The following is a 26,066-nucleotide window of genomic DNA, read 5'->3' on the forward strand; positions in this document are numbered from 1 at the left end:
TCTGACTTTATTAGCCAGCTAATTTTCACACCATGAACTCAATTATCTGATCAGTTAAGTTGGCTAATGTTGCTCAACATTTCTCTGGCTAGCTGTCTTTCCAGAGTGCGTGCTGATGCGGTAACTTCTCTCTTCAGTCACGTGCTGCATTCTGTTGTTATGTGAATGATTGGCTGAGCCTTGGATAGAGCCAGTATTGCTCCAAACGCACATCCCTCGTTCGCTTACAGCCAGTAGTCATCCAAATCCCCCCCGCCCAAACCTTTCTCATCGGATCTACACGAATCACGAAGGTCACCTATTTTGGATTCAAAACGGCGAATTTCGCATCCCAAGGTTACTAATACCTGGGCATTAGGTCAGAACCCTAATAGGGTTTTGGACCTAGGGTTTGATATCTGACGTATGTGTGAAGCGTCTCCGAGCAGGAGTGCTGATCGAGGATCAGGTTCCTCCTGTCCATTAGGATATTAAAAGCAAAAACTAGACCGGCAGTACAATGAATACAGACGCTGGTCTGCACTTCTGTAGTGGTTGTAACTGTGTTGCTTACTGGGCTGTATGTAGTAGTCCTTGGCTACCAACGATGTCATGGCAGAGAACTGGTCTGAGTGGGTGGTGGTGCGACGGTAGTCCATGTTGAGGCTCTCTCCGTCCTGCAGCTCTACCCGGCGCGCCGTGGCCTCGCGACCCAGGGGGCTGAACAGCTCACTGTGCACCACCGATACAGTCAGACCTAGACGGTTCTTCACGACGAACGGAGCCTCGTCCTTCTGGAAACTATCCGATGCCTGCTTGGCCGCCTCCGCAAAGGCCTGCCACACACACAAACACACCCAGGCATGCACATGCAAACACGCCCCCAAAAAAAAGGCATTTTATAGAGCGCAATTCAACACAAGGCAATCTATTCCATCACGACTCAAAAACAACCCACTTATATAAAAAGTAGCCACCTTTTCAGCTAGACAATAGACGAACATATACAGTGCATTCGGAAAGTATTCAGACCCCTTCTTTTTCTCCACATTTTGTTACGTTACAGCTTCATTCAAAAATGTATTAAATACATTTTGTTCCTCATCAATCTACGCACAATACCCCATAATGGCAAAGCGAACAGGTTTTTAGAAATGTTTGCAAATGTAAAAAACTGAAATAGCTTATTTACATACAGTACCAGTCAAACGTTTGGACACACCTACTCATTCAAGGGTTTTTCTTTATTCTCACTATTTTCTACATTGTAGAATAGTGAAGACATCAAAACTATGAAATAATGTAGTAACCAAAAAAAAAAAGTGTTAAACAAATGAATATATATTTTATATTTGAGATTATTCAAAGTTGCCACCCTTTGCCTTGACAGCTCTGCACACATGGCTTTCTCTCAACCAGCTTCATGCGGTAGTCACCTGGAAGGCATTTCAAATAACAGGTGTGCCTTGTTAAAAAGTTAATTTGTGGAATTTCTTTCTTAATGCATTTGAACAAATCACTTGTGACAAGGTAGGGGTGGTATACAGAAGATATTCCTATTTGGTAAAAGACCAAGTCCATATAATGGCAAGAACTGCTCAAATAAGCAAAGAGAAATGACAGTCCATCATTACTTTAAGACATGTTTCACAGAGTTCAAGTAACATACACATCTCAACATCAACTGTTCAGAGAATACTATGTGAATCAGGCCTTCATGGTCGAATTGCTGAAAAGAACCTACTTCTAAAGGACACCAATAATAAGAGACTTGCTTGGCCAAGGAAACACGAGCAATGGAAATCAGACTGGTGGAGATCTGTCCTATGGTCTGATGAGTCCAAATTTGCGATTTTTGGTTCCAACCGCCGTGTCTTTATGAGACGCAGAGTTGGTGAACGGATGATCTCTGCATGTGTGATTTCCACCGTGAAGCATGGAGGTGATGGTGTGATGGTGCTTTGCTGGTTACACTGTTAGTGATTTATTTAGAATTCAAGGCACACTTGAACCAGCATGGCTACCACAGCATTCTGCAGCGATACGCCATCCCATCTGATAAGCACACAGCTAAGACAACGTAGTAGTTTCTTCAGGACAAGTCTCCGAATGTCCTTGAGTGGCCCAGCCAGAGCCTGGACTTGAACCTAATCAAACATCTCTGGAGACCTGAAAATTGCTGTGCAGCGACACACCCCATCCAACCTGACAGAGCTTGAGATGATCTGCAGAGAAGAATGGGAGAAACTCCCCAAATACAGGCACGCCAAGCTTTTGCATCATACCCAATAAGACTCAAGGCTGTAATCGCTGCAAAAGGTGCTTCAACAAAGTACTGAGTAAAGGGTCTGAAAGATTTCCGTTTTTTTCAATAAATTAGCAAAAATGTAGAAAAACCTGTTTCTGCTTTGTTATTATGGGGCATTGTGTGTAGATTTAGAACAAGGCTGTAACGTAACAAACTGTGGAAAAAGTCAAAGGATCTGAATACTTTCCGAATGCACTGTACAAGAGTGCTGGTGTGTGACGTCATTGACTTACCGTGCCCAGGTTACTGAGCATGCCCAGTCCACACTTGGAGAGGGTGATGTTAAGTTGGTCCTTGCTGCTGATGCTGATGACGGTCTTGTAGTCAGGGATGCTGTAGTCCACTTCTTCTGATATACCTGTGTACTTCACTGGCTTCTTCTTCATCTACAGTTCAGGGGGATGCATAGCCATTATGTGTGTGTGGTGGATAGTGCATTTCCACTATCCGTATGAAGGATGTGTGTGGAACATGGGACAGTGTGAGTGAGTGAGTGAGTGAGTGAGTGAGTGAGTGAGTGAGTGGTGAGTGAGTGAGTGAGTGAGTGAGTTACTGTATGTATGTATGTATGCATGGAAAATGTATGCAAGGGTCACCTTTAATCCCAGGGTCCAGGGTCTGAATCCATCTCGGGTCTCGTCTTCTAGGGGCTCTAGCAGTGGCTCCCACACCCCCATCACCTCGTTGAAGTAGTGAACCTAAACACACCACACTATGTTACTGTACACTAAATGCAGTCTGACTAAACCCATGTTTTAGTTGAACGGAGGTTGTGTAAAGGTCATGTAGATGTTTAAAGGGTTGTGTAGAGGGATGTGTAGTGGTTGTGTGAAGGTCGTGTAGAGGTGTGTGTAAAGGGATGTGTAAAGGTCATGTAGATGTTGTGTAAAGGGTTGTGTAGAGCTGTGCAGTGTCTGACCTCCAGGTTGAGCTGGCTGTGCAGGTTGATGAGGGTGCTCCAGTTCTTGACGTCACCGTGGAAGGAGGACTTGGCCAGGAGCATGGGGACGGTGCGGTGGCCCACCCCTGCCTCCAGTGTCAGGCAGATGGAGTTGATGGCCAACTGCAGGGACTCGCCCTGGGGAATCAGCGGGACCAGGGACTGGGCATCCTCGTCTTTACCCTCCTCCTCCAGGAACCACAGCTTGAGGTCCCTCCAGGACCGGCGCTCCCACAGGTCTGGGGGCACGGGGCTCTCCAGCTCAGACTGGGGTGTCTCGGCACCGGCCGGGCTCAGCACCGACTGAATGGTAATCACTGTGTTGATAATGATGGGCGACACCTGGGTGGGGCACAGAGGAGAATGGAACGTGAGGCACATCACTCTGGTTTGGCTAGCTGGGCCAGAAAAAGGTGACAATAAGGTCTAATGACCAAAATGATATGCTCCTAACAGGTTCCTGTCTTAAAGGGATGGTTTTGTTTTTGGCCGTGGCCTACCTTGAATGTGAGTGCGTTGATGCAGACCTCCATGGCCTGCGGGGAGGTGGAGGACTGTGTGCTCTTGAAGAACACTTGGCAGGGCTGCAGCACAGTGGTCTCCTTGTTCCTCTTCTCCTTCAGGAAGGGGCAGGCCACCACCTTCAGGTCCTTGACCACCGCAGTCATCAGCTGACCGTCCAGGTCGCTCTTCATCACCAACTCGCACTCCGTGGTCATGACCAGGGCCGGGGCGTCGGCACGTGTCAGGTCGGCCACAAACACAATCTCGGGGTTCTTCACCAGAACATTAATCTCTGACTTTGCCACCACCCCCACTGGAGCTGTGTTACGGAACCAGAGAGGAAAGCAGGGGCGTGTACATTGGGCATCCAATCCAAAACTTCACATTGTGCAAACATGACATTTGTGGTGAATAATGTAAAGTGTGAAATTTGAATGTGTCATACCAGATTCCTTGGAGGCTGCGGCTGCAGTGGGTTTAGTGCTACTGCTGTTCTTGGGGGTGGCGGAGGAGAAGCCCTGCTGGCTGGCCTTGAGGAAGATGTCGGCCACAGTGAGCAGGAACTCCATGCTGGCACAGAGGTACACGTCCTGCACCACCGTGTCCAAAGAGGTGCCGTCGCGGCCCTGCTTGTAGTTCACCTCCACCATCACATTCCTCTCAGCGCCCGGACGCATCGCCATCATCCTGACAGACAGAGGCCAGAGGGACATGACGAACCCTACAGCAAGGGAACTATCAACAAACCCTACAGCAAGGGAACTATCAACAAACCCTACAGCAAGGGAACTATCAACAAACCCTACAGCAAGGGAACTATCAACAAACCCTACAGCAAGGGAACTATCAACAAACCCTACAGCAAGGGAACTATCAACAAACCCTACAGCAAGGGAACTATCAACAAACCCTATAGCAGGGGCACTAACAACAAACCCTATAAGCAGGGGCATTCCTGGTCAGGGATCCAAGGCACAAGAAAGGAGAGCGGGGGCTGTGCTGTTTTTAAATGACACTTCACGCCAATTGTAAATATTATGAAGGAGAGAACGCTTTCCTGCTCTTCAGTACCAACCCAAAGGAATGCCTTTGACCTCCAGGAAAATGTTGCCACCAAAGCTATAAATGACCAAAAAAGTAAATACCGGAACAATATTTCTAAGGTAGGAATATTAAGAATAGTCAGTGGGGATATAAATAATAATCATGTCATATCGCTTTTCATTTTGTGATGTTATTAAAAACTGTATGAACCAAATACTGTAACTTAGGAAGGAAACCCCCTTCGGCTGTTAAGTTTCCATACAATATGAAGAATGCTGCAACTCTTTTTGTTAAGATATGAATTTGATTTTAGTTTTCATGTCCCTTGCACATTAACTAAACCACACCCCGAGGTCAGAAGAGCTTGTCAGTGTGATGGAACTGCCCTTTTCGACCAGAGTGCTTAAAAGGACCCCCTAAGAATTAAAATGCAGACCAAAAGATCTGAGACCGTGGTCCACACGTTGAAATGGTTGCAAACTCAACACAAAGTGAATAAAAACCCACTAGACCAAAACATTGACATTCTGCAGCTGTGTATGTAAAAGGGATCTAGAACTTTGACTAAAGAAAATCCCATCTCAGACAGTCTCTGTTATGTTTCACTATATTGGATCACTCCAAAATATCGGTATCACTCCGCGACAGAGGGATACATCAAATGTGTGGATTTACAGATTCACTCCCGTGTACACCTGTGTCACGGCTGGGGTCCGCCTCTATATATAGACCCCATGGCCGAGGCACATGTTCCCTTTCATTTTCTCAGCGGACATCCGTATGGTTCGAGTTACAAACGTTCTGAAGTTCACTTGGTAAGTCACTGGTAAGTGTAATATCTTGCATGGAAGTATACTCACTGGCTGTTTGCAGCTGGCCACATGGTCAGCCCCTCTTGAGTGCTCCAGGTCTTCCCCTGTGTTTGCAGAGGTACTGGGTAATTTATCCCTCACCGGGTTCCTATACCTCCAAGCGGGTCACGACATAGCTCTCTCAGGGCGTTGGACCCCTTCTCCGTAGCCTTGTTGGCTTGGCTGAGCTTGTGGCTTTCCCTTTGTGACAGGTGTGATGGTGGCATCCCCCTGGGGATCTGCATACCTCGTGTATGCACTACCTGGGTTTTAACCACGCGGAGAGGGCGGTGGAGCACCCTACTGGATGCCTGTTTTGTGTGGTGTTCTCAGAAAGCCTGCGCCTGATGTGATTGGCTCGGCATGCGCGAGCGGGTCGGTCAGGCCCGGGCTCAGGCTGGGGACGAGCTCCCTCCCTCAGGAGTGGTGCAGCAGCGAGCTGTTAGTCCCTCTATTGGGCCCAGTACCCCTCCCTGGAAACGTGGCCGGAGCCACCGCAGGCAGAACCCATCTGCTGCCAGTCTTGGACTGGGGCATGAGTAAGACTGCTGGGACCACCTTGAACAGAGGGCATATGCCCTGCGTAGCTTTGATGGTGACGACAGCTGTTCCCTGTTGGACAGTGATAAGCTGTTTCTGGGGGACAATGCCGGCTCTGTTCACCACCGTGAACAGGACTACCAGGTCATCAGAAGCCGCCAGTAGCTCGAGAGGCTATGAGGAGCCTACTCACTTGGATAGCCACTGCACTGGAACAGACAACACCACAGTGGTGGCTTACATCAACCATCAGGGTGGACTGAGGTCCCACTGCCTCAATCTTATAGCACGGGAGCTCCTTCTCTAGGCTGAGGGACATCTGGTGTCTACGTGCAACGCACGTACCTTGACATCCTGAACGTGGCAGCGGATATACTCTCGATAGAGGGCCGGCCACCTTGGGACTGGATTCCCAAGTGGTACAGCACCTGTGGGACAAGTTCAGGAGGGCACAGATGGACCTGTTTGCCTCCCTGAGCAATGCACACTGCCCCATGTGGTACTCCATGTCAGAGCCACCAGGGCATCTGGGCTTGGATACTCTGGCTCACGATTGGCCAGGGCTGGAGCTTTACGCATTTCCCCCCTTTTCCCCTGATCCAGGCTGTGCTGGACAGGACCAGGATGGAGGAGCATTGTCTGCTGCTGGTGGCCTCATACTGGCCAAGACGACCCTGGTTCAGCCTTCTCCTGTCCCTGTTGTCTGGGACACCTTGGCAACTGCCCCTGAGACCCGACCTACTGTTTCAGGCCGGGGGAAACACTGTGGCATTCAAGACCGCACCGCCTTAGATTGTGGGCTTGGCCGCTGAACGGCACCAATGGTCCATGTTAGGACTACAGGAGGGAGTAAGGAACACCATGCAGAGAGCAAGGTGACCGGCTACAACCGCGGCATATCAGTTGCGCTGGTGGTTGTACTAGTATTGAGGTTGTGCCCGAGTCATGCATGGTGCAGTAGGTCCTCCAATACCTGCAGTCTTGCATGGATGAGGGCTTGGCAGCCTCTACACTGAGGGTATTTGGCTGCTATATCTGCCTGCCATGTGCGGTGGATGGACAGGCCAGTGGGGCGTCTCCAAGTTTATGAAGGGGGTTTGTCGCCTGCGTCCAGCTAGGAACCGCTCAATGGTGAGCTGGGATCTGGATGTGGTATTGGTAGCTTTGCCAAAGCCACCTTTCAAACCGTTGGAGTCTGCCTCCCTGAAACACCTCTCTATGAAGGTGCTTTTCTTGGTAACGATTACTTCCATGAAGAGGGTGGGTGGGCTCCATGCTTTTTCAGTAAGTTCTGAGTGCTACCGGATGGACCCCAGTGGGAGGAGTATATCTCTCCTCCCCAACCCTTCATTCCTCCCGAAGGTTCTGTCAGACAGGCATGTGAACATCCCTTTTATCCTGTCTGCTTACGACCCCGCGGCAGTGGCGGGGGAGTCTGGGCCTCCCTCCGGGCACTGGCTGCCTATGTGGAGCGGACACGAGTGAGAACAACAGACCAGCTTTTTGTCTGCTATGGTGAAAGAGTCCTGGTTGCTGGGCTATCAAGCAGAGGCTCTCTCACTGGATCGTGGACACAACTATGACAGCATACTGCCTGGCTGGCAGGCCAGTGCTGCGATCTATGGTGGCACATTTAACACAAGGTGTGGCTGTGTCCTGGGCTCTACTGAGAGGAGTGCCCTTCGCTGATATCTGTGCTATGGCCAGCTGGGCTTCCTCTTGTACCTTTTGCTAGGTACTATCGGGTAACTTGGCACCTCCCTCTACGGTTGGTTCAGCAGTCCTGGGCATCGCCTCCCCTTCCGGGGACTGTGCCAGTACCCCCCCCCCCCCCCCCTTCTACATTGACGGCCCCTGCGTCTCGATCCCGCGCTGGGACTACGCCACTGGCTGGACAGGTCCCTCTAGCACCGGCTAAATCTGGTAATCCAATATATTGGAGCGATCCAATATAGTGAAACATAATGAAGGTTACGTATGTAACCACGGTTATGTGAGCTATATGGATCACTCCAATCCTCTACGGTGCTAGAAGCGCCTCAGAAATTATGTAGAGAACGTGTCGCGGCCATGGGGTATATATATATATAGGGGCGGACCCCAGCCGTGACACAGGTATACACGGGAGTAAATCTGTAAATCCACACATTTGATGTATCCCTCTGTCGCAGAGTGATACCAATATATTGGAGTGATCCATATAGCTCACATAACTGTGGTTATACACATAACATTCGTTCTATTTGAACACTCCACTACGAGACCAAAACAGGACAGTGTGACCTCTGGTGGACAGCCAGAGCCTTACACCCATCGAGCTATTCCCCTGACAGATAGACATCTACACGTAAATACATTGCATTTCTTACCAAAACGGGCGGCGGCTCGTGTGCAAGGTATATGGTTACTGTGAGAAAAGTTGCCAAATATACGATAATTGTCCCTGCCCCCTATCGCTCTATTTTCCACACCCCCTTTTCCATCTTTGTGTAATTAGCCATCTTATCTGGTCAGTCCACTAGGGACTTTTGTCTCATGTAAGCATGTATGTGTATTCTGTGTTATTATTTAGGTCGACTAATAATACATGAAATCAAATTTGTGTAGAACTGAATAATCAGAAAAGGCTGGTGTTCTTGTGGATTCAAGAAGTCTGCGACACTCAGAATGAGACTGATACGAGGTAATGATTATTAAGTGACTTATCGCTTTATAATATATATTTCGGGAGATGGTAACTATAAACAAATTCTCCCTTGGTGCCCCAAATTCCTAATGAATTAATTGTTTCATGATTCATTTAATAGAGTAACAATTAAACATAGTTGATAAGATAAATAACAGTCATCACATTAAATCAAAGTCACGACAGCACTAATAACAAACCCTACCATAAGTGCACTAAATACCTTGTAATCCGTTAGTCAAATGATGTTACATTGAGGAGTGAGACTAACTTTCTGTTCGACAGATACAAAGATTCCATTCTCTCAACACAATTGACAGACTTTATCCTTACTCGTGGGTTTTGATGGACTGGGAGTGAGAGATTACCTTAGTTGCTTTGACTATGATTCGGCTGCTAACCAAAGCCATTCATCTTAGCTGTGTGACAGTCCTATGTGAGTAGACAGATGGTGAAGCTGTGTTGAACATGGTGGCACGCTGAAGAACACACACTGAGCCTCGTACATCAACGCCAGCACCGAGTCACACAATCATATGTTCACAGTACACACACACACACACACACATCACTCTGTGGCATCTCTCCCAGGTTTTGTGAATGTATAAGTAGGCTCAGTACCAAATCAAATGTATTGGTCACATACACGTGTTAAGCAGATGTTATTGCGGTTGTAGCGAAACCAAGGTAACCGTGGGTGTGTCCTCTACCTGGCAGTGATCTTCTTGACCCTGCATCTTTTGTCGTCTAGCAGGCAGTCTGTGAGTTTGACGGAGGCCTTCATAGATCCGTCTGAGAACATGTGGACAGATGTAGAGATAGTCCCCAGGGTGAACTCAGCCAGCTTCAGCTGCTCATCCCTCGAGTCCAACACCTGCACCTTGGAGACACACACCAAAAAGTCTCTGTCTGTGGGCGTAAGAATATCCAAGTGGATGGAGTTTTACATGGTCAATGCCAGTGTTTGTGAAGGCGTGTCGTGGTGCAGTAGTCACCTCAGTCCCATTGGGGCTGTACAGGACCAGGGTCATGGAGTCAAACTTGAAGTCCAGTTTGAGTGTGCTCTTCAGCTTGGTGCTCTTCTGGGTCTCCACCACTGCAGCAGTTACCACCGTGTTGCCTACAGACAGGGTTCAACACAATTATAATAACAGCACAATCCCAGCAACACAAATCCAAATTCAACCCAGACTGACACTGCTGTCCTCACCGCTGGTGGGGTTACTACCAGTACCTCCTGACGCCTGTGAGCCTTTGGTAGAGACCGTGTCGGAGCGGTCCACTGTACGCGGAGGAGGAGGGGGGGAAGCAGAGTCTGACGTCTCTGACAGGTTCCCACTCAGAGTCCTCAACACCACCGTCATATCATCCTGACCCAGGATCAGCTAGTAAGACACACACACACACCGTAACACTGATGCATCAACATTTCATACTAACATTTCATTTCACACACTAACATTTGTTCAGTGAGAGTTGGCTTTAACGAACACACACGCATACACTCCGGCATACACACACACACACTCACGTTCATTGGTTTGAGGTGAGCAGTGATCTCTATGTCGGGGATGCTGTGGTACCAGGAGGCTGACAGGTTCCTCTGGATGGACAGGTCCAGGTTGACCGGCTTCAGAAGCTGGATTTCCCCCTGAAACCTCCCCTCCTCAAAGGTGGTTCTGGACAAACAAACAAACACACAGCTTTACAGGTTCTGATTTGCTGCACATCCGGGGACGGACCAAATATGCAAAAGTACGTGAAATAACACAGACGTGTCAATAGTTAATCAACACTTCACATCCCAGTGCAAAAATGAAGTAGTCCTTTCATTGTATAACAACTACGCATCTATGACGTTTAACTCCCATCCCTTGTACATCTACACAATGGCCTGACTACCAGTGTGTGTCTCTCACCTGTACATCTTGAGGTCGCTGAGGCCCACGGTCATGGTGTCCATGACGGGAGGGATCTTGACGTGCATTTGGGAGGGGACCATGGCGAAGCGGTTCTTGACCGTGACCATACCGAGGTCGGCCACGATGACGTTGGCGGAGGACGACGACTGCGGCAGGAAGACGACGGGAGCGTTGAAGTCCACGTCCAGGGAGATGCGGGTGCTGCGCTCAGCCAGCTCCATCACCCCCGTGGCCGCCTTCTCCGCTGCCTGCACCGTCACCTCAGCCAGGGCCTCCTTGGCCACCTGGAAGTTGTTGATGAAGGCCTGGGGGAGGAGGAAGAGGAGTCAGGTCATGTGACAAAGTGCTCGTGGATCGTCATAGCACTCAGGACAATAGGTTCTGGGGCATTTTTGTACCGGTATTAGTAAAGGTACCGGTTCTCAAAGAACAGGAATCGGTTAAAAGATAGAAAGGTGGAATGAAGAAAGCTGGAGGCGGGTCTCTTACCAGGATGGAGGAGACAAACTTGTTGAGGAAGATGACCTGGATGCAGCCCACCGTCAGGGTGACGCTGGTGTCCACTTTACCCATGTCTAGATAGGCGTCGCCCTCCGTGGCTTCAGTGTGGTTCACCATGCGGAATGCAAACACCTCCTCATCGGCTATGGACACACACTAGGACACAGAATTCGTACCGAAATACTCATTAGAATCACACCAGCAAAAAGCTAAAAATTATTTTTGTTTGGTTTTAAATCGCAACTTCTCGGGAATGTTCCCCCGCGACTGGGAAAATAACATGTTAACAAGTGCCCTGTATCCGAGGCTACCTGCTTGTACAACGCCTCCTTATCACAGTCCAGGATGACTATGTTCTTCAGGTTGGCCAGAACCTCTACCGCTTTTTTCCTCATCAGCACCTCCGACACCAGGCCTGGAACATAGAACAGAGAGAACAGGTAGAACAAAAGGAGGGGTAGGACAATTCTAGAACATAAACAGGTGTTTCAGTACAAGAGCCAATAAGACACGATCATCAGTGGTTTATATATGTCTACCACAAGGTGGCACTAGTATCATTATAATCTGTGTGTGTGTGTGTGTGTGTGTGTGTGTGCGCGCACATCCTTCAACACATCACACAAACACACATCATTTTGATATTTGATGCCATCATAAGTCATGCATGTAGCTGCTGACTTTATGTTGTGGACATGTGTTGTAGGCGGGGTCTTGTGTCAGGTGGCCTTTACCCTCGATGCGGATCTCCGCTATCCTGTGGCTCTGGCCTCGGATGAAAACCTTCAGACAGTTGAGATCGGCTCTGATGTGCAAATTCACCACATCCTCAAACTTTGACTTCTTAGAAGCTAAGGAGAAAGGGAGCAGAGAGACCTTTATGAAAGAGCGGTTCTGTCGTCAAAACGTCAAAGGACCATCGATGTGAAGATGACTTTGTTGGTGCATCAGAATACATCTAATGTCAAGTGGTGCATGAAAATGGTATAGTAATGTACATCTGGTTTAGCTAGCTAATCTACGTATTAGGAGAATATGCATCTACTCAACATCTCCACATTCAACAAACATATAGGAAGTATATGACCTAACCGATGTCTCTTCCACTTTCAACCCCCTTGAATCATGAATTTGTAAATCAATATCGCAACGTGGAGATAAGTCTAAGTTCCAGTAAGCAGAACCAATTCCATGAAACGGATAGTTACAGGTTTTTTTTGCCACAGCCGATCCCTCTTTCTTCTCGCCTTCCTCCCCCTCTCCCTCGTCCTCCTCGGGGATGGTGGGCAGCTCCTCCTGGCTGGGCGCCACCTCCTTGGTCGGGGGGAGGAGACTGATCAGGAAGTTCATGGCATTGAGCAGAGCCTCCGTGTGCAGGTGTATGTCCAGAGACGAGAAGTTCACCTGAGACGTCACACACAGACATACCACCTTCACTATGAACCCACACTTATACAACTAGGCAGAGAAGTGAGATGTTGAAATTCCAACTGCGGGTTAACACAGTTGTACTGTACTGTATTGCAAGACATTACCTTAACTGATTGTTCAGTGTTCTTGTACTCAGACTTGAATTCTGGCCCATTCTTATCAGCCTGAAAGAGAGACTGATGCTATTAGGCCTGCTCTACTGTTAAATCTACATTGGATGAAGAATGCAAGACGACAGTGTTGACTGTTGGAAGTGTTCACTGTGTGAGTGTGTGTGTGTGTGTACCTTAGTGTACTCCAATGTGAGGAGGTCATCCTCTGTGTTGTCTAGAGTGGTGATCAGGTGCACTTTCTTCTCCTCTGAATCTGGAACAGTTTACAAAACCAGAGAAAGCATATCACCCATATGCACGTCTGCAGACATGCCAGGCACATACAACTACCAACAACATATAACAATGTTTAATCGTGTGATAGGTATATACACACAAAATGTCTTCACAGTCCAAGCGCAGCAAGGTACACAAGGCGGTCCTGCTAGTGTTTCAAAATAAATGCAATCGCAGGAAAAACACCGTTCTGAGAGCACCAGGTGCCAGAGACGAATATCTATGTAAAAAGTGTAGAAAGAGGGGTGATCTAAAGATGCAACTAGAATGGCTTGCGAACAAACAATACTAGAACAGCGCCTTTGAATGCAGTGGACAGCGAAATGAAGTTGATTTGAAAACCAATAGAATAGAGCTGGTTTCAAACGGCATTTCAAGAACATCTCCAGAAAACAGACACATTCAAGTTTCAACTACCTTTCTGGCGTCTCCCCTAGCGTCAGAGCTGCTGTGGATATCTAAGGCTGTAGCGAAGGGCGCGTAATATTACATATTTACGTCAATGTGTCCAAAATTAGATCAAAAATATTTTCCCCCGATTGTGAACTTCCGCCTCAGTTGACAGCTCTACCAGCCAATCCCTCACTGACCCATGTACTCGGGGCACTCCAGGCAGATCTCTCGTAGGAACGTGTAGGATGTCATGTCGAAGGTACGTAGCTTCAGCTCGGTGCCCAGCCCCTCGATTTCCAGGTGCAACACTGTGACCTCCTCGCCTCCAGAGAGACGACACAGCTGAACGGACAGCTAGACAGCAGAAGAAGAAGGGAGAGGAAGTTCAAGTTCATGCACGCACACACACACACACACACACACACACACACACACACACACACACAAGCTCCTATGCTAGCAATCAGAGAATGCAACTAAATGAAGTGTTTAGGTACTCTCACACACAGATGTAGAGGAGTTTTAACCATACTTTGCTGATCTCAAATGTCATGAGGAACTCGGTCATGTTCTTCTTGGGGTCTTTCTTGACCAGACCTCTCCTCTTGACTGAGTCAGAGCGCTGCAGGGGGCTGGGCATGTTGTCGGGGAAGAACGGCCGGTCTCCTATAGGAGAGCTGGGAGCATCGTAGAACAGGTCCTCCTCTGAGCCTGCACACACACACACACACACACACACACACACACACACACACACACGTAATTGCCACACTGTGTGTATGCGTATTAAAGTACATAATCCATTTGTAATGTGTAAACAGGGCTGTGTGTGTGTGTGTGTGTGTGTGTGTGTGTGTGTGCGCACATGTCTCTCACCTGATTCCCATATCAGGGAGTTGCGCAGTTCAGCCATGGTTGGTTTCCTGGGGGTTAGCTGAGGGGTGTACGACTGCTTTAAAGCCTGCGTCATGAACACAAGCAGAGATTACACGCCGCACATAGATTTCTATTGGCTTGTCTATCTACACACAAACACAACACACAGAGTCGACCTACAGACAGTCAGAGATAGAGAGGCCCAGTAGAGTTAGCACCTTGGATGTTGAGTGAGTGTTGGTGCTGCGCGGGCCGGCCTGCTCTCTGGCATCGGAATGCTGTCGATCAGCTCCAGCACACCCCGCACCTTATCATCAGAGATCCTCAGAGACAGGAGGGGCAGCTCCCCGGAGATTTTAAACCTGACACACACACACACTTTATTCATATCATTCATCTGACCGGCTATTTGACAAACACCATTACACAGTGGCTGACTGTCCATCACACCAACCCGCACCCCCACCTTTCCCTCTTACTTGGGCATGCGGGAATCTGTGACCACCATGGCTCTGCTGAACACCACCTTGACGTCGACAGGCTCCAGGATGTGGAGGGCCGACTGCCTCAGCTTACGGGCTTTCTTCCAGTCCCCATCTAAACACACAACAACCACCGGCTCCGTTAAGCCTCATTTATAGTCTACCTAATCACCCAACACAAGGACACAATAAGCTACACAAAATGTATTCCCTGCGTAGTTGCGTCACATGACAATTTGGGCAGCAAACTTTCCGATAATTGTGTGTGTGTGTGTGTGTGTGTCTCCATACACGAGTTTGCGTGTGTGTGCCTTCAGCGTGCGTACCTGGTTTGCTGTAGAGGAACTGAAGGCTGCTGAGCTGGACGTCGAAGCTGTCGTAGGCCCGGGACATAATGTCCTCTATAGTACTTCTCCCTACAGAGAGCTGCGGCAGCCCCTCTCTGCTCAGACTAGACACCTGATAACACAAGACAATGCCATAACACCTGGGTGAAGAGTCCTGTTCATTAGGCAGGGATTGACATTAACGGTTGCCTGGAGCAAGTCAATTAAAACAGTCAGGCAAGTGGATCCTTCTCTGTGGTCAAATTGGGTTGAAGACAACTGTTAATGTGTTACCTCTACTGTCCCATTTTTCAGGTGAATTTAGTGACTCACAAGAAGAAGGAAAAAAGACAAAGCCAAGTGTGCTCGATCATAATTCTCAACTTCTCCATACATCATCTCTCAAATCACTCAAGTCCGAACCGACCACTCGCACTGAGCACGTTGAAGTGACTTACCTTGAAGTGGCCCAGGTCCAATAGCATGAGGTTCTGGGTGGAGTCGTAGAAGCCGGTTTGGGGAACGATTACGTAGGAGGCCATGAGGTTGACGTTCAGATCCAGAACCTTCTGGGTCTCAATCACGTACATCAGTCCTGCAGACAACGACATAGAACGGAGGGCATACTTCAACATGTTCTTACATATGGATACGAAACGGGAGGGAGGCGTGCCAGGAGGAAGTATGGAGTGGAGGTTGAGGTCAAAGGCTTGTATCCTGTCTGATGATTCAGAGTAAAATGTCCATAGAAAGTCAAATTAGATTTTTTTGACGTGGTTTCTTGTGACAGGCCAGGAGTGCGAGTGTGGCCTGTCAGTCAGAGCTAGAGGCGGGGCTCTGACCTGTGGAGGTGCGGTCTCGGAACTGCTCCAGCTTCATGAGAGTGGCGTTGGTCAGATCGTCCAGCTGGAGGTCATCAGGCGGTGAGAAGAACGCAGACATGCGGTTTACCGTCACCTGCCCGGAGAGGGAGACAGGTATCCATGTTGTTACACACACAAACACAGGTGGTGCAGACTTTCGTTCTAACATGCCTGATTGAAACGAGGAACGACAGGAATACAATTATATACACAGGACACACACACAAAAACAAATACACTCACAGCATCATAGATGATCTCCAGAGGCTGGGACTCGACGCGGAGCCGCTGATCAGCGCTCTCGTCCAGAGGGTTGGTCTCAAACAGGATGTCCAACAAGGGTGTCCCCGTTACCGTGGCAGCCTTCCTTGACGACAGCAATGTGGGTGCCGGCCGGTTACTGGCTAGTCCTGTCACCTCAAACAGACTGAGCTGGGCCGACAGCCTGAGAGGAAAAACCGCATCAGAACCAAGGGCAGAAAGAAGTGGGGAGAGAGTGGAGAACGAGGAAGAGAGAGAGGGGGGAAGAAAGAGGGAAACGCAGAGAGAAAAGATAGACAAACTGAGAATCGCAAAATGGTGGCACAAGAAAAAAAATTATGAAATGCCAACTATAGTGCATCCCATTGATAAGGCACTAAAACAGAGCAGAGAAGGAAGGGGAAAGTATTTAAATACAGGGTTTGTTCAGAAGCGTTAAGCGTTACCGGTATGTCAAGTAGAATTGGGCATCATGTCAGTTCTATTAATATCTATCTGCAACGTTCTGAATGTTTCACCTTAGGGAACACACCCCAGAGGGCATACTGTACTTACTTAATGGCTTGTGCTCCGGGCCTCTGGGTCAGCATGGATTTCAGATCTTCAACTGTGAGTTTGAGGATTTCATTCTGGTCCTTGTTGTCTTTCATTGAGACAGACATCCTCTCCATGTGGAAATTAATCTTCATATCCTCAAACTGCACAAACAAGACCAGAGAGAAAAGGGAGACTGAACCGTGTCCTGGATTATCTCCCTCTCTTTTGGAGGATGCCAGGGATTGTGATACAGCCCTACAGTGTGTGGGAATACACAGTCGCAACTCACGTTCTTTGGCAGGTTATGATTGACAGCTATCTCACTGTAGCCGATGGCGGTGTAGAGTTTGGCCTTCTCAGCAGAAGTCATAAGCTCGTCAAAAGCTGAGGAGAAAAAAAAAAAAAGTCATTCTCCATGCAATGTGGAAATATGTCTTATGATTTACAATAGCAGCATTAAAACATCAGGAGGACCTTATCAAGATTACTTCAAATCAACTTCACAAAGAGGTAAGAGTGCAAAATGCTGTTCCAAGTGCCCGGTTAAATCAAAGTCAACCACATTCCCATCCACATCTTATATGCGAGTGAAGTCATATCGTAATGGAGAAAAAAAAGTCTAATAATCACGACACCTATGATAGAAACAGGAAGTTCAGAAAATGCAGACAGATCATTTGTTTGCACTCTCTTTTTGTGTCTGTAAAATAAATTTGTGAAATGCCGGTGGAAACGCTACAGATATACATGAACATCTTTGGTCCCAAACCATCATCTTGAGAACCTTGTCATCAACGTGATTCAATACTTCATAAGGGTAACACAGGACAGGTTAAATGCCCAATTGGAATTATTTCTGTCCAGTGTTCTTTCATCCTGGTTCTGGAGACTCACAGGGTCTGCAGGTTTTTACCTCCAGCCCAACATCAACACCATTGACTCAACTAATCCACTAGATTCCGTTTTAACGGTTATCTTATTTCCATGACCGTCTTCGTCGATAACGGTCGGTTACACGGTAATTGTGTCAGCCCTAGTTACACACCCCATGGTTCCCCAGGACCAGGATTGAAGAACACTGTTCATCAAAAATAGTAACTGCAGCGCATTGGCATGCTCATGACACACTGATGACCAGCTGACTGATTGGCCTGGTGGTCTTTACATTATCATAGGGGGCGGATTCGGAATGTATTTCCGACCCCTTGACTTATTCCAATTTGTTTTGTTACAGCCTGAATTCAAAATGGATTAAATTGATTTGTTTTCTCTCACTCATCTACACACAATATCCCATAATGACAAAGTGAAAACACATTTTTATTTTATGAAAATGAAAAACAAAAATATCTAATTTGCATAAGTACTGTGTTCACACCCCTGAGTCAATACTTTGTAGAAGCACCTTTAGCAGTGAATACAGCTGTGAGTCTTCCTGGGTAAGTCTACGAGCTTTTCACACCTGGATTGTGCAACATTTGCCCGTTATTCTTTTCAAAATTCTTCAAGCTCTGTCCAATTTGTTGTTGATCATAGCTAGTCAACCATTTTCAGGTCTTGCCATAGATTTAAGTAAAAACTAATGCAGCATATCAGGAACATTCACTGTCTTCTTGATGAGCAACTCCAGTGTAGATTTGGCCTTGTGTTTAGGTTATTGTCCTGCTGAAAGGTGAATTCATCTCCCAGTGTCTGGTGGAAAGCAGACAACGACGTTTTCCGACGTTTCTTTATCCTAAAAAACTCCCATCCTTAACGATTACAAGCATACCTATAACATGATGCAGCCACCATCATGCTTGAAAACATGGAGAGTGGTACTCAGTAATATGTTGTATTGGATTTGCCCCAAACATAACAATTTGTATTCAGGACAAAAAGCTAATTGTTTGCCACATTATTTGCAGTATTGTTTTGGTGCCTTGTTGCAAACAGGATGCATGTTGTGGAATATTTGTATACTGTAAAGGCTTCCTTATTTTCACTCTGTCAATTAGGGTAGTATTAGGAGTAACAACAATGTTGTTGATCCATCCTCAGTTTTCTCCTTTCACATCCATTAAACTCTAACTGTTTTAAAGTTACCATTGGCCTCATGATGAAATCCCTGACTGGTTTCCTTGCTCTCTGGCAACTAGGTTAGAAAGGACGCCTGTATCTTTGTAGTGACTGGGTGCATTGATACACCATACAACGCGTAATTAATAACTTCACCATGCTCAAAGGGATATTCAATGTCTGCTTTTATTTTTTTTTCATCTACCAAGAGGTGTGAGGTATTGGAAAACCTCCCTGGTCTTTACGGTAGAATGTGTGTTTGAAATTCACTGCTCGACTGAGGGACCTTACAGATAATTGTATGTGTGGGGTACAGAGATGAGGTAGTCATTCAAAAATCATGTTCAACACTATTACTGCACACAGAGTGACTCCATGCAACTTATTATGTGACTTGTTAAGCACATTTTTACTGCTGAACTTATATAGGCTTGACATAACAACAGGGTTGAATACTTACTGAATCAAGATCTTCCAGCTTTTTATTTTGTAATAAAAAATTTAAAAAACATAATTCCACTCTGACATTATGAGGTATTGTGTGTAGGAAAAAAAATATATATAAAATGTATACATTTTCAATTCAGGCTGTAAATAATTGTGGAAAAAGTCATGGAGTGTTAATACTTTCTCAAGGCACTGTATGTACAAAATGGAGCACGGCGATTGGCTACACGGGCGATCTCACCTCCGGTCTTGACCTCCTTGGCCTCGGCGCCACAGTCTCCTGACCAGCCGGACCACATCCAGCCCAACCAGCCCTGAGATTCCTCCTCCTCCACCTTCACCCCCGGACGGAAGATACGCAGCCCCGCTTTGCTTGCCTGGAAAGACCGACCAGCGCCAGTCACAGTCTATACATAACACTTCAGCCTCAACCACTAGCTAGAACCACTGTTAGTTCCACTGTGACCACTGACCACGTGTTGCACTGGTGGCTACGCTACAGCAGTGTGACTGAGCAGGGTCATTTCAGTCACGCTTTTCTGCCATTTTGAACAAATGAGTTAGTAGACAGACAAAACTGAGTACAGTACATACAGAGAAGACAGATAGTTCATTAGGGATAATTCAACAGATTGCTCAATCCGTACCTCCATCTCAGCTTGCTGCCTGGCCAGAGTGATGTTAAAAATATCCAGAGTCCGCTCAGGCTCCTGGGCACACGGCAAGAAAGACGGATCGTCTAGTCCATTAAAACAGTTCCCTGACCATTATGGGAATCCATCAATTACTTAAAAAGGTAGACTCAGCAAAATGACGTTGCCATGAGCAGCACTGCAGATACTGAGATGAGCAAGATGCAAGACTTCGCTCTCACACAGTCACACAGTATCTATGTGCACAGGTTCACTTCACACTGTTACAGCTTGGTAGCTAGGGGACCAAAACAGTGGAGAAGAGCGTCGTGCGTCAACGCTCTTAGTTGTTGAGGAAATTGACCACTATGGGGTGTACTTTCTGCATCTACGTCATGTCACTGAGCATACCTTTAATGTCCATCATCAATCAATGCAGCAGAGTAGATACAAAGACTGGGAATGCAACTCAGAGCACGAGGACTAGGCCCTTCTCAATCTCCACCACACCTGGGTTCAAATAGCATGTTGTTTCCTTTCAAATTGTTTGAACACTTGATTGAGCCTGGCTGGTGTGCCAGATGGGAAGGGTTTGCACTTTGAGGACTATGCCATTGGTCCTATTACAGACAGGCAGGCTCAATCAAGCACGGCTCAAGTTTTGAATAGAAAACAAATACTATTTGAACTCAGGTCTGGGTTGCACTCATTAGGGAACGCAACAGAAAACTTTGCAGAACTGAAAATGTTAATGAGTGTTTCTTAATGCACAGGTAGTCTCTCCCTGTTTCAGTTCATTGTCTTCCATTTGGTACCTAATGAACATCGCCCTGATCTCTACACACCTCCAGCTCCCTGAGCTGCTTCTCAGTGGGCTTCTTGCTGGTGATCTTGGCCTTGTAGAGCTCTCTGTACTGCTTGACTGTCTGCCGGTGGCAGCGGATGTGCTGCCACGACCACATGTGCAGCCGCGGCTTCACGTCCACCTCCATGATGCCTGTGATCACATACTGCCACCTAGATGGCATACACAAGCAATGACAGTCACAACAGAACCAGCACGTGTACATCACGATAGCTCAAATCGATTGAAGGAAATGCATCTCTTAATCTTATACTGGATGGCATGAAACAATACAATCAATCAAATGCATTCACTCATTCACCATCTAAACATCAACAATAACCAACATTTTTGTCGTTGTGACCATTTTTTAGTAGAGGAAAGAATTGTAAGTAAAAGAAAAAGTGTGAGAGCTGACCATAGATAGGCGTTGGTGTGCACGTGGACTTGCGGCCGGTATTTCCTGTAGGGCAGGTTGCGTGACATCATATCCACTGATCCCAGGAGCTCCAGAATGCTGATGTACTGGAGAGAAGGAAGGGGTGAGAGTTCAGGGGTCATCGAGAAGCACAATAAGACAGTGACTTTAAAAATGTGTCGAAATTCTAACTCTGGGCAACGCTCATCATGCAAGAGCGCACAGATCTGTGGAAAAAAACAACTAACATTTCAAATAGACGGGATGGTATATAATCCAACGCGAGTTCTAATTGTGTGAATGGCATCAGTTTGCTTCACTGTGGTTAAATAAGTCATCCTCCTTACTATGCACATTGTTGAAGAAATTTTCCAAATTAAATCAGGCTGCAGATTTAAATGATTTTTATGGTACTTTCCTCTGCTCTTTTGCTCGATTAAAATGTTTCATCTTTCTCTCTCTCATATCTCCCTCCATCACCTGTGGTCTGTTGAGCTCCACGGCCACCTCTCTTAGGTTGACCACCAGGTCCACCTTGGGAGAGGAGAAGTCCACATCCGACCGGGGGTTCATGCGCAGCTTCGCATCGGCCGTTATCGGACGAAAAACTGCCAGCAATGAACAGGGAAATAAGGTTATTAATATGATACAGAATTAGTCAACAATTCCACCGTGGGCCATCGTAATGAGAAGATACCTTCAATTACGATAAAAACTCCAATGACTACAATGACTGAGATTTTATTCTCTGTATCAGGTGATGTGACAACATGACTATCAAGACTCTGATCCAGATGTGAATGATGTCACACCCTTATATCGACTGGGTGACACTCACTGAAATCGTGGTTCATGGGAGTGGAACCCCCCGGGATGCTGTCCTGGAGGCATCGCTGTGGAAATGTGAGACAGGAAGAGATGCCTCGTTAGACGTCATTGATAGACATAATCACTCTCACTTAAGGGACCTGCCGCTCCGCGATGCACTGAATGATGGCACTGTGACTCACCAGGGCCTCATCTGGCATGTGATTGGAGTACAGCATCGAGTTCACATTCCAGTAAGCAAAGAGATTGTCCAACTGGACAAGCTGAGGAGAGGAAAAAGCATAACAGAAAACAGCTTAGAATGCTGTAGACAGAACAGTGTCATAATTGAACAGTGTCATAAAACTCGTACAGTATATCAATTGCTGTGGACTGACTACCTTGAAAAACAGCTTGGCTTTCTCATCCAGGAGACAAGGCATCCAATTCTCATCTGCTGTCTGTGGGGGTCACAGTTATGGGGTTGAGACATGACGTGGTATGGATTCAGGGTCAGACCAGAAACAGATCATAAACCTGACCACAACAAAGATCTCATATCCCACATCCAGACCTTAACTAAATTGAACCACTGTAATATCATCTCCATCTCCATTTCCAATATGATCTCCAATCTCCAATGAAATGACCGATTTCACGAGGTAGGGGCCTCACGCATTACCTGAAGGCTGAGGTTCTGCAGTGACACTCCAAATGAAAAGGGGCAATTGGGGTTGGTGACCTGAGAGAGTGAGAGAAGCGTACAGTAATGAAATACAGGAATAATACACTCGTTTAAAATTATGTAATACAACTGTAGCACACTGGGTCGAATACACACATCATCCTCATAGCGGACGTGGATGTTGGAGATCTTCACTTGAAGGTTCTTGATCACCTGCGTCACAAGTTTCTCCACAAAGGTGTCCTGCTTCTCAAGTGCGGGGTTTTCTGTGGCAACAAATAACACATAACAGTACATGCATTCAGGTCACAGTCCTGAGTCTGTTTTAGCCCGATGCCAGCCCTGCAACTCAATGACATTATAACATCTATTTAAGAGTGGTTTGAAGATGTAATGAAAGCGTGACTCACGGACAGACACATGAACTCTGACCTTGCTCTGCTGCTTTCTGTTTGGTCTCTTCGATCCTCTGCAGCTCCCTCTGACGAGCCTCCTGGAGCTGTTTCTCCTCCTTCTCTGCATCATACTTTATACCTGAAACACGCAAACATTAAGAAAAAAACACACACACACACACACACACACTACAGCTAGGTTTCTTACTGGCTGTGGGCACGATGAGTAGGTAGACTCCATCCAGCGTGGCTTCCACTGACTGGGTGTACAGATTCTTCCATGGAATCTTCAACTCCAAGCGTCCTGACAGATCCACACACACACACAGTTAATAGGAAAAAGGTTGAAGAGTGAGAAAGATAGAGAGGAATTATAATAGTGAATGTATGGTAATGGTAGGAGGTGTTGGGTTGAGAGTCAGACAAATCTCACCTATATGCCCTGCTCTTACTTTAAAAGGAATGTCAAGTTGACTCTGAAACAAGAACAAAAATATTCAGCACAATACAATGTGAATCTACCTACATAATTAGCATTTAACCACTGATACGTTTAGTAGTAGGCCTAGCCATTCATGTCAAACATACCAAGGCATTTTCCTTTATTTCAAGATTTCTGAGCACTGCATCACCTAGAAAAAAAGAAAAAACTATTTGTTTAAAGGGCGACCGCACTTCCTGATTTGGCCTCGTTTTGAAGATTACTCGCTAATGCTAGCGGCCATGACTGAAGCCAAACGAGAGTTGTCTAATTATTGGGGGGGTGTGGTTTGATGTAGGTGTGTTATGTTTGCATCTCATACCCTGGCAGGTACTGTTGTTTGCCCCTCCTGAGTCACCGTAGTAACAACAGCCACTTCCTCAACAAATTTGCTTCCTTAAAATTGTCAAGATAAATCGAGAAACATGTCATTCACCAACGTTTTTGCCGAGGAGGTCTTAGTCGCGCAATTTTACATCTAGCTAAGTTACTTGGGGCAGTATTTCTCAAGTTAAAACATTTCCATGAAAAACTGCACAGTGCACTGCATACGGTCTATTGAGTCGGGAAAGTCTGGCTGTGCGCTCAGGACTGAATTCTTAAAATAATAACATATCTACAACTTAATTATGTGTAAGCTGTCAATCTATCGTAAATAAAGCACAAGCTACACGATTATCAGTGCCCCAAACCACTTGCTAGCTAGGTAAATTCCAACTCTGTGTTTGTCAATGGAGCTAGCAGGTAGTAGCTAGCAGGCACATTGAGCAGTCAGGCCACAGCTTATCAAGTCACTGGCCATGTGTGTACTTCAGTGTTGTTTTGTACAACTTTCTCACTATTACCAGAGTGCGTATCTGTCTGGCAGTGTTTCACAGGGAATCATGTTACAAAACAGGTCGCGAATGTGTTTTGGAAAATTAATAAGTTGCAGTTGGGACAACTTGTCAATAATCATCTCAATTCAAAAAAGTGACAGACTCAAGTGATTGACACTATCAAACACATAAGTAGCCACTCAAAGGGCTAAGGCCAAGGGTTATTTTAACATAGGCGACTCGTTGTCGGATCTGTCTCACTGTCTGGAGGTTCTGACTTATGATTGGATAGAGCTCACACAGCTGATAAGCAACAGTGCTGAATGCGCTCTCTCTTTTGTTAGTGTGCACCATCGTAATCCATACCCAAACCTCCAGAAACTCAGTTTTGGAAGTGACTGACCAAAATGATCCTATTTACACTTTGCAGTCAATTTTGACACTATAATGAATGTTTGACTTATACCAATGCCACATTGGCTGCTTAAAACCAGATAAGTTTGTTCTAAGAGGCAGTTGACCTTTAAAATGACTCAATAAGCACCGATACATGAATATACACAGTATACAAAACATTATGAACACCTGCTCTTTCCATGACAGGTAAAAGCTATGATCCCTTATTGAGGTCACTTGTTAAATCCACTTCAAATCAGTGTACATGAATGGGAGGAGACAAGTTAAAAGAAGGATTGTCAAGCCTTTAGACAATTGAGACATGGATTGTGCTTGTGTGTCATTCAGAGGGTGAACAGGAAAGAAAATATTTAAGTGCCGCTGAACATGATATGGTAGTAGGTGCCAGGCACACCGGTTTGTGTGGAGTGCTACGCTGTTAAAAAAAAAAATGTAAATGCTCAACAGTTTCATGTGTGTATCAAGAATGGTCCACTACCCAATGGACATCCTGCCAACTTGACACAACTGTGGGAAGCATTGGAATCAACATGGGCCAGCATCCCTGTGGACGCTTTCGACACCTTGTCGAGTCCATGCTCCGTGCAACTCAATATTAGGAAGGTGTTTAATGTTTTGTACACTCAGCGTACTTCACTAATAAAATGCATAGTAACCTGATGTTGGAAACATATGGCCTAGCCTAAGCTGACAAATAACTTAGCCTAATTCCACTGTACATTTCCCATTAAAAGCAAATATTAGCCAGCTGTGCAGTATGTTATCATGTGCCCAGATCGTCTTCACAGAGGCCGCATTTCAGTAGACAATTTTGTGCTTCTTCTGTTGGCAAGATGTCAGACCTTGGACCTTCAATACATTTTCTCCAAGTATCATATCTTTCTAAAATTAAATATGCCTAGATACTGCTAAGGCCAATGGTAACCAACCGGTCATCGTGATTTATTATTGCCACTTTAATAATGTTTACATATCTTTCATTACTCATATCATATGTATATACTGTATTTTATACTATCATACCTATGCCGCTCATCCATATATTCTTATTCCATCCCTTAGATTTGTGTGTATTGGGTAGGTGTTGTGGAATTATCAGATTACTTGTTAGATATTACTGCGGTCAGGACGTGAAGCACAAGAATTTCGCTACCCTCGCATTAACATCTGCTAACCATGTGTATGTGACAAATAACATTTGATTGTTGCTCCGAGACATTTACCCTCCACA

General features: G+C 46.3%; 1 protein-coding gene across 1 annotated transcript in view; it reads right to left on the bottom strand.

The window, feature by feature from the left end:
* The window catches only part of LOC115139785 (intermembrane lipid transfer protein VPS13A-like), a 58,065-nt gene that overhangs the window by 31,036 nt on the left and 963 nt on the right, over nucleotides 1–26,066 (bottom strand). Inside the window, 43 exon segments of the mRNA XM_029677563.2 lie at nucleotides 554–815; nucleotides 2,521–2,673; nucleotides 2,884–2,985; nucleotides 3,207–3,569; nucleotides 3,728–4,050; nucleotides 4,177–4,418; nucleotides 9,563–9,732; nucleotides 9,848–9,972; nucleotides 10,063–10,237; nucleotides 10,384–10,531; nucleotides 10,772–11,079; nucleotides 11,264–11,431; nucleotides 11,587–11,690; nucleotides 12,010–12,126; nucleotides 12,484–12,679; nucleotides 12,811–12,870; nucleotides 12,993–13,072; nucleotides 13,686–13,842; nucleotides 14,021–14,199; nucleotides 14,365–14,449; nucleotides 14,583–14,617; nucleotides 14,620–14,726; nucleotides 14,844–14,961; nucleotides 15,173–15,305; nucleotides 15,631–15,767; nucleotides 16,015–16,129; nucleotides 16,279–16,480; nucleotides 16,852–16,994; nucleotides 17,123–17,217; nucleotides 19,580–19,715; nucleotides 19,986–20,048; nucleotides 20,816–20,987; nucleotides 21,233–21,339; nucleotides 21,713–21,840; nucleotides 22,071–22,125; nucleotides 22,243–22,323; nucleotides 22,441–22,500; nucleotides 22,722–22,781; nucleotides 22,881–22,990; nucleotides 23,157–23,258; nucleotides 23,328–23,423; nucleotides 23,553–23,595; nucleotides 23,708–23,751. Coding sequence (XP_029533423.2) covers nucleotides 554–815; nucleotides 2,521–2,673; nucleotides 2,884–2,985; nucleotides 3,207–3,569; nucleotides 3,728–4,050; nucleotides 4,177–4,418; nucleotides 9,563–9,732; nucleotides 9,848–9,972; nucleotides 10,063–10,237; nucleotides 10,384–10,531; nucleotides 10,772–11,079; nucleotides 11,264–11,431; nucleotides 11,587–11,690; nucleotides 12,010–12,126; nucleotides 12,484–12,679; nucleotides 12,811–12,870; nucleotides 12,993–13,072; nucleotides 13,686–13,842; nucleotides 14,021–14,199; nucleotides 14,365–14,449; nucleotides 14,583–14,617; nucleotides 14,620–14,726; nucleotides 14,844–14,961; nucleotides 15,173–15,305; nucleotides 15,631–15,767; nucleotides 16,015–16,129; nucleotides 16,279–16,480; nucleotides 16,852–16,994; nucleotides 17,123–17,217; nucleotides 19,580–19,715; nucleotides 19,986–20,048; nucleotides 20,816–20,987; nucleotides 21,233–21,339; nucleotides 21,713–21,840; nucleotides 22,071–22,125; nucleotides 22,243–22,323; nucleotides 22,441–22,500; nucleotides 22,722–22,781; nucleotides 22,881–22,990; nucleotides 23,157–23,258; nucleotides 23,328–23,423; nucleotides 23,553–23,595; nucleotides 23,708–23,751 — 5,859 coding nt within the window.

Source organism: Oncorhynchus nerka, linkage group LG13 (genome assembly GCF_034236695.1).
Source record: "Oncorhynchus nerka isolate Pitt River linkage group LG13, Oner_Uvic_2.0, whole genome shotgun sequence".
Lineage (NCBI taxonomy): Eukaryota > Metazoa > Chordata > Actinopteri > Salmoniformes > Salmonidae > Oncorhynchus > Oncorhynchus nerka.